General features: G+C 40.2%; 1 protein-coding gene across 1 annotated transcript in view; it reads right to left on the bottom strand.

The window, feature by feature from the left end:
* The window catches only part of si:dkeyp-92c9.4 (location of vulva defective 1), a 31,298-nt gene extending 16,428 nt beyond the window's left edge, over nucleotides 1-14,870 (bottom strand). The window contains exons 1-5 of the mRNA XM_037535549.1: nucleotides 14,681-14,870; nucleotides 11,910-12,091; nucleotides 8,494-8,567; nucleotides 8,245-8,387; nucleotides 6,427-6,866 (exon numbers count right to left, since the gene is read on the bottom strand). Of these exons, the coding sequence (XP_037391446.1) occupies nucleotides 6,427-6,866; nucleotides 8,245-8,387; nucleotides 8,494-8,567; nucleotides 11,910-12,091; nucleotides 14,681-14,726 (885 nt within the window). The 5' untranslated portion in view covers nucleotides 14,727-14,870. The remainder of the gene's footprint in view (nucleotides 1-6,426; nucleotides 6,867-8,244; nucleotides 8,388-8,493; nucleotides 8,568-11,909; nucleotides 12,092-14,680) is intronic.

Raw genomic sequence — 14,870 nt, 5'->3', positions numbered from 1 at the left:
TCTAATGAGAAACTGTAGAACGGACTCGGTTTATATCACAATACCTACATTTAGAGTCGGTTATTCATTCAGTCTAATGAGAAACTGTAGAACGGACTCGGTTTATATCACAATACCTACATTTAGAGTCGGTTATTCATTCAGTCTAATGAGAAACTGTAGAACGGACTCGGTTTATATCACAATACCTACATTTAGAGTCGGTTATTCATTCAGTCTAATGAGAAACTGTAGAACGGACTCGGTTTATATCACAATACCTACATTTCGAGTCGGTTATTCATTCAGTCTAACGAGAAACTGTAGAACGGACTCGGTTTATATCACAATACCTACATTTAGAGTCGGTTATTCATTCAGTCTAACGAGAAACTGTAGAACGGACTCGGTTTATATCACAATACCTACATTTAGAGCCGGTTATTCATTCAGTCTAATGAGAAACTGTAGAACGGACTCGGTTTATATCACAATACCTACATTTAGAGCCGGTTATTCATTCAGTCTAATGAGAAACTGTAGAACGGACTCGGTTTATATCACAATACCTACATTTAGAGCCGGTTATTCATTCAGTCTAACGAGAAACTGTAGAACGGACTCGGTTTATATCACAATACCTACATTTAGAGCCGGTTATTCATTCAGTCTAATGAGAAACTGTAGAACGGACTCGGTTTATATCACAATACCTACATTTAGAGCCGGTTATTCATCAGTCTAATGAGAAACTGTAGAACGGACTCGGTTTATATCACAATACCTACATTTAGAGCCGGTTATTCATTCAGTCTAATGAGAAACTGTAGAACGGACTCGGTTTATATCACAATACCTACATTTAGAGCCGGTTATTCATTCAGCCTAATGAGAAACTGTAGAACGGACTCGGTTTATATCACAATACCTACATTTAGAGCCGGTTATTCATTCAGCCTAATGAGAAACTGTAGAACGGACTCGGTTTATATCACAATACCTACATTTAGAGTCGGTTATTCATTCAGTCTAATGAGAAACTGTAGAACGGACTCGGTTTATATCACAATACCTACATTTAGAGTCGGTTATTCATTCAGTCTAATGAGAAACTGTAGAACGGACTCGGTTTATATCACAATACCTACATTTAGAGTCGGTTATTCATTCAGCCTAATGAGAAACTGTAGAACGGACTCGGTTTATATCACAATACCTACATTTAGAGTCGGTTATTCATTCAGTCTAATGAGAAACTGTAGAACGGACTCGGTTTATATCACAATACCTACATTTAGAGTCGGTTATTCATTCAGTCTAATGAGAAACTGTAGAACGGACTCGGTTTATATCACAATACCTACATTTAGAGTCGGTTATTCATTCAGTCTAATGAGAAACTGTAGAACGGACTCGGTTTATATCACAATACCTACATTTAGAGTCGGTTATTCATTCAGTCTAATGAGAAACTGTAGAACGGACTCGGTTTATATCACAATACCTACATTTAGAGTCGGTTATTCATTCAGTCTAATGAGAAACTGTAGAACGGACTCGGTTTATATCACAATACCTACATTTAGAGTCGGTTATTCATTCAGTCTAATGAGAAACTGTAGAACGGACTCGGTTTATATCACAATACCTACATTTAGAGTCGGTTATTCATTCAGTCTAATGAGAAACTGTAGAACGGACTCGGTTTATATCACAATACCTACATTTAGAGTCGGTTATTCATTCAGTCTAATGAGAAACTGTAGAACGGACTCGGTTTATATCACAATACCTACATTTAGAGTCGGTTATTCATTCAGTCTAATGAGAAACTGTAGAACGGACTCGGTTTATATCACAATACCTACATTTAGAGTCGGTTATTCATTCAGTCTAATGAGAAACTGTAGAACGGACTCGGTTTATATCACAATACCTACATTTAGAGTCGGTTATTCATTCAGCCTAACGAGAAACTGTAGAACGGACTCGGTTTATATCACAATACCTACATTTAGAGCCGGTTATTCATTCAGTCTAACGAGAAACTGTAGAACGGACTCGGTTTATATCACAATACCTACATTTAGAGCCGGTTATTCATTCAGTCTAATGAGAAACTGTAGAACGGACTCGGTTTATATCACAATACCTACATTTAGAGCCGGTTATTCATTCAGTCTAACGAGAAACTGTAGAACGGACTCGGTTTATATCACAATACCTACATTTAGAGCCGGTTATTCATTCAGTCTAACGAGAAACTGTAGAACGGACTCGGTTTATATCACAATACCTACATTTAGAGCCGGTTATTCATTCAGTCTAATGAGAAACTGTAGAACGGACTCGGTTTATATCACAATACCTACATTTAGAGTCGGTTATTCATTCAGTCTAATGAGAAACTGTAGAACGGACTCGGTTTATATCACAATACCTACATTTAGAGTCGGTTATTCATTCAGTCTAACGAGAAACTGTAGAACGGACTCGGTTTATATCACAACACCTACATTTAGAGTCGGTTATTCATTCAGCCTAACGAGAAACTGTAGAACGGACTCGGTTTATATCACAACACCTACATTTAGAGTCGGTTATTCATTCAGTCTAATGAGAAACTGTAGAACGGACTCGGTTTATATCACAATACCTACATTTAGAGTCGGTTATTCATTCAGTCTAATGAGAAACTGTAGAACGGACTCGGTTTATATCACAATACCTACATTTAGAGTCGGTTATTCATTCAGTCTAATGAGAAACTGTAGAACGGACTCGGTTTATATCACAATACCTACATTTAGAGTCGGTTATTCATTCAGTCTAATGAGAAACTGTAGAACGGACTCGGTTTATATCACAATACCTACATTTAGAGTCGGTTATTCATTCAGTCTAATGAGAAACTGTAGAACGGACTCGGTTTATATCACAAGACCTACATTTAGAGTCGGTTATTCATTCAGTCTAATGAGAAACTGTAGAACGGACTCGGTTTATATCACAATACCTACATTTAGAGTCGGTTATTCATTCAGTCTAATGAGAAACTGTAGAACGGACTCGGTTTATATCACAATACCTACATTTAGAGTCGGTTATTCATTCAGTCTAATGAGAAACTGTAGAACGGACTCGGTTTATATCACAATACCTACATTTAGAGTCGGTTATTCATTCAGTCTAATGAGAAACTGTAGAACGGACTCGGTTTATATCACAATACCTACATTTAGAGTCGGTTATTCATTCAGTCTAATGAGAAACTGTAGAACGGACTCGGTTTATATCACAATACCTACATTTAGAGTCGGTTATTCATTCAGTCTAATGAGAAACTGTAGAACGGACTCGGTTTATATCACAATACCTACATTTCGAGTCGGTTATTCATTCAGTCTAATGAGAAACTGTAGAACGGACTCGGTTTATATCACAATACCTACATTTAGAGTCGGTTATTCATTCAGTCTAACGAGAAACTGTAGAACGGACTCGGTTTATATCACAATACCTACATTTAGAGTCGGTTATTCATTCAGTCTAATGAGAAACTGTAGAACGGACTCGGTTTATATCACAATACCTACATTTAGAGCCGGTTATTCATTCAGTCTAATGAGAAACTGTAGAACGGACTCGGTTTATATCACAATACCTACATTTAGAGCCGGTTATTCATTCAGTCTAACGAGAAACTGTAGAACGGACTCGGTTTATATCACAATACCTACATTTAGAGCCGGTTATTCATTCAGTCTAATGAGAAACTGTAGAACGGACTCGGTTTATATCACAATACCTACATTTAGAGCCGGTTATTCATTCAGTCTAATGAGAAACTGTAGAACGGACTCGGTTTATATCACAATACCTACATTTAGAGCCGGTTATTCATTCAGTCTAATGAGAAACTGTAGAACGGACTCGGTTTATATCACAATACCTACATTTAGAGCCGGTTATTCATTCAGCCTAATGAGAAACTGTAGAACGGACTCGGTTTATATCACAATACCTACATTTAGAGCCGGTTATTCATTCAGCCTAATGAGAAACTGTAGAACGGACTCGGTTTATATCACAATACCTACATTTAGAGTCGGTTATTCATTCAGTCTAATGAGAAACTGTAGAACGGACTCGGTTTATATCACAATACCTACATTTAGAGTCGGTTATTCATTCAGTCTAATGAGAAACTGTAGAACGGACTCGGTTTATATCACAATACCTACATTTAGAGTCGGTTATTCATTCAGCCTAATGAGAAACTGTAGAACGGACTCGGTTTATATCACAATACCTACATTTAGAGTCGGTTATTCATTCAGTCTAATGAGAAACTGTAGAACGGACTCGGTTTATATCACAATACCTACATTTAGAGTCGGTTATTCATTCAGTCTAATGAGAAACTGTAGAACGGACTCGGTTTATATCACAATACCTACATTTAGAGTCGGTTATTCATTCAGTCTAATGAGAAACTGTAGAACGGACTCGGTTTATATCACAATACCTACATTTAGAGTCGGTTATTCATTCAGTCTAATGAGAAACTGTAGAACGGACTCGGTTTATATCACAATACCTACATTTAGAGTCGGTTATTCATTCAGTCTAATGAGAAACTGTAGAACGGACTCGGTTTATATCACAATACCTACATTTAGAGTCGGTTATTCATTCAGTCTAATGAGAAACTGTAGAACGGACTCGGTTTATATCACAATACCTACATTTAGAGTCGGTTATTCATTCAGTCTAATGAGAAACTGTAGAACGGACTCGGTTTATATCACAATACCTACATTTAGAGTCGGTTATTCATTCAGTCTAATGAGAAACTGTAGAACGGACTCGGTTTATATCACAATACCTACATTTAGAGTCGGTTATTCATTCAGTCTAATGAGAAACTGTAGAACGGACTCGGTTTATATCACAATACCTACATTTAGAGTCGGTTATTCATTCAGTCTAATGAGAAACTGTAGAACGGACTCGGTTTATATCACAATACCTACATTTAGAGTCGGTTATTCATTCAGCCTAACGAGAAACTGTAGAACGGACTCGGTTTATATCACAATACCTACATTTAGAGCCGGTTATTCATTCAGTCTAACGAGAAACTGTAGAACGGACTCGGTTTATATCACAATACCTACATTTAGAGCCGGTTATTCATTCAGTCTAATGAGAAACTGTAGAACGGACTCGGTTTATATCACAATACCTACATTTAGAGCCGGTTATTCATTCAGTCTAACGAGAAACTGTAGAACGGACTCGGTTTATATCACAATACCTACATTTAGAGCCGGTTATTCATTCAGTCTAATGAGAAACTGTAGAACGGACTCGGTTTATATCACAATACCTACATTTAGAGTCGGTTATTCATTCAGTCTAATGAGAAACTGTAGAACGGACTCGGTTTATATCACAATACCTACATTTAGAGTCGGTTATTCATTCAGTCTAACGAGAAACTGTAGAACAGACTCGGTTTATATCACAACACCTACATTTAGAGTCGGTTATTCATTCAGCCTAACGAGAAACTGTAGAACGGACTCGGTTTATATCACAACACCTACATTTAGAGTCGGTTATTCATTCAGTCTAATGAGAAACTGTAGAACGGACTCGGTTTATATCACAATACCTACATTTAGAGCCGGTTATTCATTCAGTCTAACGAGAAACTGTAGAACGGACTCGGTTTATATCACAATACCTACATTTAGAGTCGGTTATTCATTCAGTCTAACGAGAAACTGTAGAACGGACTCGGTTTATATCACAATACCTACATTCAGAGCCGGTTATTCATTCAGTCTAACGAGAAACTGTAGAACGGACTCGGTTTATATCACAATACCTACATTCAGAGCCGGTTATTCATTCAGTCTAACGAGAAACTGTAGAACGGACTCGGTTTATATCACAATACCTACATTTAGAGCCGGTTATTCATTCAGTCTAACGAGAAACTGTAGAACGGACTCGGTTTATATCACAATACCTACATTTAGAGTCGGTTATTCATTCAGTCTAACGAGAAACTGTAGAACGGACTCGGTTTATATCACAATACCTACATTCAGAGCCGGTTATTCATTCAGTCTAACGAGAAACTGTAGAACGGACTCGGTTTATATCACAATACCTACATTTAGAGTCGGTTATTCATTCAGTCTAATGAGAAACTGTAGAACAGACTCGGTTTATATCACAATACCTACATTTAGAGTCGGTTATTCATTGTAGCTAAAAGTAGCTACAAATCACCTTCATTGTAAAGAATTCTGAGTCTATACAATCAACCATTTCACACCAAACCACTCTGATTGACTCTGTTCACATCTGAAACACTGGATTATGCAAAAATGTTGAAAAATCAGAAGTTGCTCAATCAAAAATCATGCTAACCGTGATGATGAGGAGGATGATGAGGAGCAAGAGGATGATGCAGGCCAGCACGAGTAAAGCAATCGCCCACCCTGGGACCCCTCTGTAGTGGCTGTCCCCACCTACACTCACTGGAGCGGTGGAGGTGGGCAGCAGAATGGGTTCAGTTCTTCTGGGTCTGGCGGTGGTGGAGGAAAGGTTTTGGGAGTTGCTGGTACTGCTGGTGATGTGGCTTCTGGTGGTGTTGGAAGAGGGGTTGGTTGTGGTGGAGTTGACTCTCCCCGGGTGTGTGGATGTATGGGTAAGTGGAGACGAAGTGTAGCTGGAGCTCTTGCTGGTTGGAGCTGAAGAGAACGTGGTGGTGTTGGTGTGTTTTGAAGTCATCGAGGTTGATCTCGTGAGAGGTGTAGTGGTGGTGTAGCCAGTGGTTGGCAATGCAGCTGGTATGGGTGTGCTTAACTCTGTGGAGTGATTGATTTTATTGTTATTACATTTCCAAAGTGATAATGAAGATTTATTCTAAGCTGATGTAAGTTTGAGGGTAATTCCACCTCAAATTGCAAACTGACTATCCCAGATTGGCTTAAAAGTACCACGAAAAACAATGTCCTCTTTAAAAGCAGGTGAGGAAAACAGTGCAAATTTGATTGGTCATTACTGTAGAACTACTGATGCTAGATGAATGACGTTTGTAGGGATTATTCTTTATGGGTAGATGTGCTGGCCTACCAAAAATACAAGGTATACACCAATCAGGCGTAACGTTCTGTCCACCTCCTTGTTTCTACGCTCACTGTCCACTTTATCAGCTCCACTGACCGTATAGCTGCTCTCTGTAGTTCTACAGTTACAGACTGTAGTCCATCTGTTTCTCTGATACTCTGTTACCCTGTTCTTCAGTGGTCAGGACCCCCATGGACCCTCACAGAGCAGGTACTGTTTGGGTGGTGGGTCATTCTCAGCACTGCAGTAACACTGATGTGGTGGTGGTGTGTTAGTGTGTGTTGTGCTGGTTTGAGTGGATCAGACACCGCAGTGCTGCTGGAGTTTTTAAACACCTCAGTGTCACTGCTGGACTGAGAACAGTCCACCAACCAAAAAGATCCAGCCAACAGTGTCCTGTGGGCAGCGTCCACTTGCTGTCCACTCTATTAGACACTCCTACCTTGTCAGTCCACCTTGTAGATGTAAACGCATGACCACTGAAGAACAGGGTAACAGAGTATCAGAGAAACAGATGGACTACAGTCTGTAACTGTAGAACTACAAAGTGCAGCCATACTGGGGCAGTTGTGGGCTGGAGGTTAGGGATCTGGCCCTGTGACCGGAAGGTTGACGGTTCGATCCCCAGGGCCGACAGTCCATGACTGAGGTGTCCTTGAGCAAGACACCTAACCCCCAACTGCTCCCCGGGCGCCGTGGATAGGGCTGCCCACTGCTCACTGCCCCCTAGTGTGTGTGTTCACTAGTGTGTATGTGGTGTTTCACTTCATGGATGGGTTAAATGCAGAGGTGGAATTTCCCCGTTGTGGGATCAAAAAAGTATCACTTAACTTATACAGTAAGTGGAGCTGATAAAGTGGACAATGAGCGCAGAAACAAGGAGGTGGTCAGAATGTTATGCCTGACCGGTGTATGTGTGTGTGTATATATATATGTATGAATATTATGCACAGGAGTAGATTTGGCCCTCTATATCTCCACACATTAAGTCTTCAACACTTTGATATTTAATACTCATAATAGAGTAAACTTTGGACAAATGGACGCTAGTATAGAGTTACTTCAGGGATTTGACATGTATTGATTCAAGTGAATTGCCTGTCCATGCATGCCTACCCTCTGTGAATTTCGAGTTGATTTTGAGGCCATTTATCTCACTACTGGAAGGGATTTCAGCTACGAAGAGATTCTTGACCACGATAGCGTTGATGAACACGGTTTGGAAGATGATGGTAGAGTTTGCGATCACAGACCCATTTCTGTAAAGGGACCAAAGAAATCAGAACAATCAGTTAGGAATGGTGATTAAGTTCAGTTCACCTATGGTCAGCACTTTTAGCTGGAAATCAAGGGTTAAGTTGGTACCTGAAGGTCATGGCTGCCACCCCTTTGTAAAATGGCTGTGTGTAACAGGTGGAGCAGTTATAGACGTCCGCTAGCTGTGAAGGCAGAACAGATTTACATTTAGAGATTCTTCTAATGAAGAGGAGAACATTTCAGACAAGGAACGTCATGGGAAAGTTTTGATGGTCCAGAGCTTTTCCAGTCAGTAACCAGGTAGAGCAGCCCACCCAGCTTCAATCAAAAGCAGACATCAGCAGGTAACTGGCAGGCAAATGTTTGCTTCATAGGATTTGGTTTTAATGTGATTTGCGCTCAATTTGTGGCCAAAGTAAAATTTCTCAATCTATAAACCTCTGTCGGAAATAATATGCACTTCGATCTGTGTCTAAACCTAACCATTAGTAATGTTTTACCTCGTCAACTTCATTGTTTTTGAAAATACACACTGATTCCAGAACTTATGTCTGCAACATGTTCCAAAAAAGTTGGGACAAGAAGAATTTAAATAGGAACACCTTTTGACTTCTCCAAAGTTCTGTATAATTAAATGGTTAAGATGTAAACAGAGTCGTTAAGAGTGATTTGGTGTGAAATCCTTTGTTCTAGTCAGAACTGTTTAAAGTGTGGTGGTGATAGGAACCAGGCGTCCACCTCTAAAAGCTGCAGGGTGTCGTAAGGCAAAATTGTCCCCAAAGAAATTTTTTGTTTCTTCAGATTAAGCACTATTTTTCCATGATCAACATTCCATAAAAAAAACTCAGAAGACACACGTAGGTTCCCTGGTGGTTTTGGATAGTACATAAAATGTCTATATGGTGACCCCTGGTTTCTATCAACACCATTGCAAAGAAAATTTCTACAGTCTCTACAATCAACCAATTCACACCAAAGCACTCTAAACCACTCTGTTTACACCTCAAACACTGAATTATTTAGAGATTCTGAAAAAAAATGTGGACTCCCCCCTTAAGACTAGGAATGTTGTGAGACGTTAAAATAAAAAAGTGTCTGAAACAGGCGATGCAATCATGCCTCGATATAAAAGGAGCTTCCAGGAGAGTCCGTAACGAGCGAGGATAGGTCAAGGCTCACCACGTTGGCTTAATCTAACAGTTTAAGAACAATGTTCCTCAATAAATGATTGCAAGGATTTCGGGCATTTCACCCTCTACAGGGCAAAATATCGTTAAAAGTTTCCGGGAGTGGCTCCCGAGTGGCACAGCCATCTAAGCCTTGGCTCTGTCATCAGATTACAAGTTCAATCCCTGGTGATGCTGCAGTCGTACAATTGGCCTCACTCTGTCTGGGTGGGTAGGATGACCCCCCTTCTCCCCCCATCACTCAGTGTAATACTAGTCAGTGCAGGCGTCTGTTAGCTGACGTAACCGATCTGGTGGTTGGCGCTCTCCAGTACTGGACAGTAACTGAGTAACTGAGTAAATGTAATTAGTTTCTGTACTTTAGTATTTTTGGTGTATCTGTACTGAAGTTTCTCCGTTCTGGGCGTCTTTTTCCTTTCACTCCACTACATTTCAGAGTCTAATATCCGACTTTTTCCTCCTACATTTTGAGAAATCTGTCGTTCCTTTTGGTTTCTGTGTGTATAAAAACGTAACACGTCAAAACGAAAGAAGCGCAAAGCCAGAGCACCAATCAGGGCCCAGCGGTCACTTTGTTTAGAGCTGGTTTTGACCTGTTGGTCATAGCGACCCAGTGCAGCACGCGGTTCAACGTCAGCGCAGCAGCGTAAAACTTTGGGAGAGTCTGTTCAACATAAATGATGAACTAACCTAACTTTGTGTAAATAGAGCTCAATATAGAAATATGTCCACATATGCAGTCGAGACTGACGCGGCTTTTTTCTGAATTTCTACAAACACCATTTCATTTTATAGTAAATGAGTTTGGGCTGGTTTATGTTTATGAACAGACGCCTACAGATCAACATAGTAAAGGAGCTCATCTGTGATCCTGAGTTTAAAGCCAGTTTTTATTCAACTTAAACTTGGAACTAAGTTGTAAATAAATCTGAAACTGAAACTTTGCTTGTGTGTAAAAAGTGATTTCAGAGCCACTCGGTTCTCCCTGATGGAAACTGTTTACCTTCAGTGTTTTGTGCTTCTGATCATTTTAATAGTCGTCAGCGTCACTAATTAATGACCTTCTATTAAAAGACTGGTTTACCAAGAGAGACGCTGGAGGACTTTCACCTGAAATGAGTTCATGAAGCCAGTCTGGTTATAAAAATGATAACAGGACATCAGAGCCAGAATTACTCTTTTAGTACTTTTACTTTATACTGAAGTACATTTGAAGGGAAATACTTTAGTACTTTTACTCAAGTGGAGGTCTAAAGGGAGGAACTTCTACTTTTACTGGAGGAATATTTTACCCTGGGGGTCTCGACTTTAACTCGAGGACGGGGTTTGTGTACTTCGTCCAGCTCTGGCGCTTTCCTCCGAGCGTGTCCGGCTGTCCCGTGACGTTGCATGAGCGGCAGTTTAAAAGAAGCGGTGGCTGGTTTCACAGGTCTCGGAGGAAGCCTGTACTGCCTTCACCCTCCCAGCATTGGTAGTACCATGTGATTTGGGGGACTCCTAACTAGCAGGTGCAATTGGACTAAATTGGGGAGAATATTGGGTAAAAATAAATAAATTAATAAAAAGTTTCAGGGAGTCTCTGTGCGTAAAGGTCAAGGTGGAAAACCACGGCTGAATGCCTGTGACCTTCACTCCTTTAGAAACACTGCCCACATTTTCCTGTGTTGATAAGCACCACATGGGCTCAGGAACACACACACATATTCTTCTCCGTCTGGGTCGCGGGGGGAGCTGGAGCCTGTCCCAGCTGTCACTGGGCGGAAGGCAGGATACACTCTGGACAGGTTACCAGTCCATCACAGGGCAGACAGACAGACACATTCACTCCTAGGGGCAATTTAGCAGGTCCAAATGGCCTGACTGCATGTCTTTGGACTGTGGGGAGGAAACCGGAGAACCCGGAGGAACCCCACGCAGACACGGGGAGAACGTGCGAGCTCCAGTCAGAGAGGATCAGCTCACGAACACTTTCACGAAACTGTTTGCTGCGGCCTCCACTAACGCAAGTTAAAACCACACTGTTCTCAGCAGAAGCCGTGCATCAACTACACTGAGCTTTCCATAGCAACAAAGTCATGGCTTTAAGTAATGAATGTAGGAGCTACTGACATAAGAACAAACCCTGGAAAGGCTGCAATGGTTTTGCTTTGTGTAAACAATGGAAGTAAAATGATTATATTGCAGCTAAAACTGGAGGAGGATAATTAACAAAAGGTGATATTTATATTATTGGATGCCTTGAATTTGATACTGCTGTGCTACAAATCACTGAAAAGCATGCAGTGCTGCATTTATTGACTTCTGTAGACAAAAGACTAAAAAGATCAGAGCACTTACCGCACCGCTGACCTGCGCATACATGCTCTTATAATACGCTGATTCGGGGTCGCGGAGGGAGTGGTTGAACACGCGGTTGGTGATCTCCATGCCCAGGTAAAAGGCGTATTTGGGGATGGCCTCGGTCGTGGTTGTAGTGACCGATCGTGTGGTCATCAGTGGGCTAACACCTCCAGGAGACCCTGTTAACAGCGGACAGTGATGAACACTATCTGACAGACATCAGTGACCTCTACAGAAAAGGGGTGAATGTTTGCCGTTTCTAGTTGTTATTATAATTTCACTCTCTGACACTGGAATCATCACAAATCACAAGATAATTGCTGTCAATTGCTGCTAAGCTGAGTTAAAGACACACAGGCAACTCCTCAGATCACAAAATAAATGCATAATAAATGTGAAGTGCACTTGAACCATTTATGTCAGTAATGCCAGTAATAACAAATTTTAGGTTTTTGTACTAAAATTGAGATTATGTGATCAAGTTTAAACATTCTGTGGCATTTTGAATACAGGATGCATTTAATAAGAGTGACATGTCCACTTTATCAGCTCCACTGACCGTATAGCTGCACTCTGTAGTTCTACAGTTACAGACTGTAGTCCATCTGTTTCTCTGATACTCTGTTACCCTGTTCTTCAGTGGTCAGGACCCCCATGGACCCTCACAGAGCAGGTACTGTTTGGGTGGTGGGTCATTCTCAGCACTGCAGTAACACTGACGTGGTGGTGGTGTGTTAGTATGTGTTGTGCTGGTGCGAGTGGATCAGACACAGCAGTGCTGCTGGAGTTTTTAAACACTGTGTCCACTCACTGTCCACTCTATTAGACACTCCTATCTTGTCGGTCCACCTTGTAGGTGTAAAGTCAGAGACGACAGCTCATCTGCTGCTGCACAGTTTGTGTTGGTCATCCTCTAGTCCTTCATCAGTGGTCACAGGACGCTGCCCACAGGACGCTATTGGCTGGATATTTTTGGTTGGTGGACTATTCTCAGTCCAGCAGCGACACTGAGGTGTTTAAAAACGCAGCTATACAGTAAGTGGAGCTGATAAAGTGGACAGTGAGCGTAGAAACAAGGTTGTAGACTACATGAAGTGACCGGTCAGTGTATTTACATATAAATACAATTAAGTCATCTAGTGGTAACCAAGGAAATTTCCACATTCACAAGTTTTTTCTCTGGAAATTGCATCCTCAATGATTTATTCAGTCATTACTATCTTCCTTTTGCTCTTCATTGAGGAGTAAATCACTGCTGTCGGAAGAAAACCTCGTATCTCCATCTCTGATGGTTTTCGGTTTTTGACATAATTTGAACATTCCTGTTGTTCTTTACATTGTGTGTGAATTTCATGAAGAATTGACTAAAAGAAATGATCCAAAATGACTTGGAAAGACGTCTGGTTCCATTGACTTACATTAAAAGTAAAGTATGTTTTTTCCTTCTCCTGTAAAGTCACCGTTTTGGAGATAACTGCAGGCCCAAACACAGAAATGAGAGGAGGACAGCTTTTAAAGAAGCCTCCTTAATAAAACTCTTAATATCAGAGGTGAGTAGTTCCATTTCATCGCTGTCCAAAGAAAAACATGCATCTCGGGTTTTTTCCTGCATCATGTGAACGTGGCAGTTATCCCTCACATTGTGTGATAATTTCGTGAGGATTGGTCTGATAGAAATGCCCCAAAATCTCTTTACATTAACTTACATTGAACGTTAAGGGTGTTTTAGCCCTTTTCTGTCAAGATACAATTTTGGAGATACTTGTTTTTCTTCGGACAGTGATGATTTACTCCTTACTCCTGTCAGTTAGTGCAGCCTAAGGTAAAAACTAAACACGGAGAGGCGGCATTTAGCTACGCTGCTCTGAAATGGAACCAGTTGCCAGAGCATCAGAAGAGCCCCAACACTCCACACTTTTAAATCCAGAATGAAGACCTTCCTGTTTGAGCCTTTAGCTCAGTTTAATCCACTGTTATCCTGTAACGGCCTCATTCATTTAACTTCTTTATATCTATTGTTTTAATCATGTTTCTTATTTTTATTCTAATTTTTGATCTCCTTCTTTTAAATTTGATTAACTTCCTTTAAATCTATTGTTTTAAGGTTTTAAAATTTTTTTAATTTACATAAATTTTATTTTATTTACATTAATTACATTTTTCTGTATTTTTTCATTTGTAAAGCACTTTGAATGACCGTTGTGTAAGAAAGGTGCTATATAAATAAACTTGCCTTGCCTTACTGAAGTAAAATGATCCTGGAGAACTGGTAATGTTTTAGGATCTGAAAACGGAAGAATAGAATCGTATAATCTTCCATTCCTATACAGCTTCCTTCCCTACAACTTCCAGCTTCTTATTGGAATTTTCTGTTCCACCTTAAACGGTGCAGCTATTGCATTCTGTCACTGCACCACTTAAGCTGGAATGGAAAGTTTGGAAATTTGGAACAAGAGGACAATTCCAGCCTTGTAGTTCCTACGCAGATGGAAGTTCTATGAAGTTCTATGAAGGAACACAATACTTGGGGACCTTGTTGAGCTGCTATTTTGGTACTTCTGCTTAAGATGTTTTGTGAAAAGAAACTTTTACTCTAGTAACACTTTTTCGAGTATAGGTTTAGAATGCTCTTCCTTTCATTTATTATTATTATTATTATTATTATTATTATTATTATTATTATTGCTGTTGTTGCTGTTAACATGGAATAAAATAAAATAAAATAAAAAGCAGTGTAAACATCCCAGTGAGGTGAGGATATATTTTACCTGATGCCGTGAAGATCAGGATTATCCAGGACAATCTGAGCTCCATCTGGAAGAAGCTGAATAATCTCGGATACGGAATAATATTCTCCAAGCGTTCTGAGGATGAAGTCACAGCTCAGTAGCCGAGTGAAGTGGGAGTTTGGGAGTGAATGGGAGAGTCCTGGTGTGGTGATGAAGAAAGTAAAGTCAT

This window comes from Pygocentrus nattereri, chromosome 27 (genome assembly GCF_015220715.1).
Source record: "Pygocentrus nattereri isolate fPygNat1 chromosome 27, fPygNat1.pri, whole genome shotgun sequence".
NCBI classification, from domain to species: Eukaryota; Metazoa; Chordata; class Actinopteri; order Characiformes; family Serrasalmidae; genus Pygocentrus; species Pygocentrus nattereri.
Note: the sequence above shows the minus strand (reverse complement) of the source record. Positions and strands in the feature narration are given on the sequence as shown.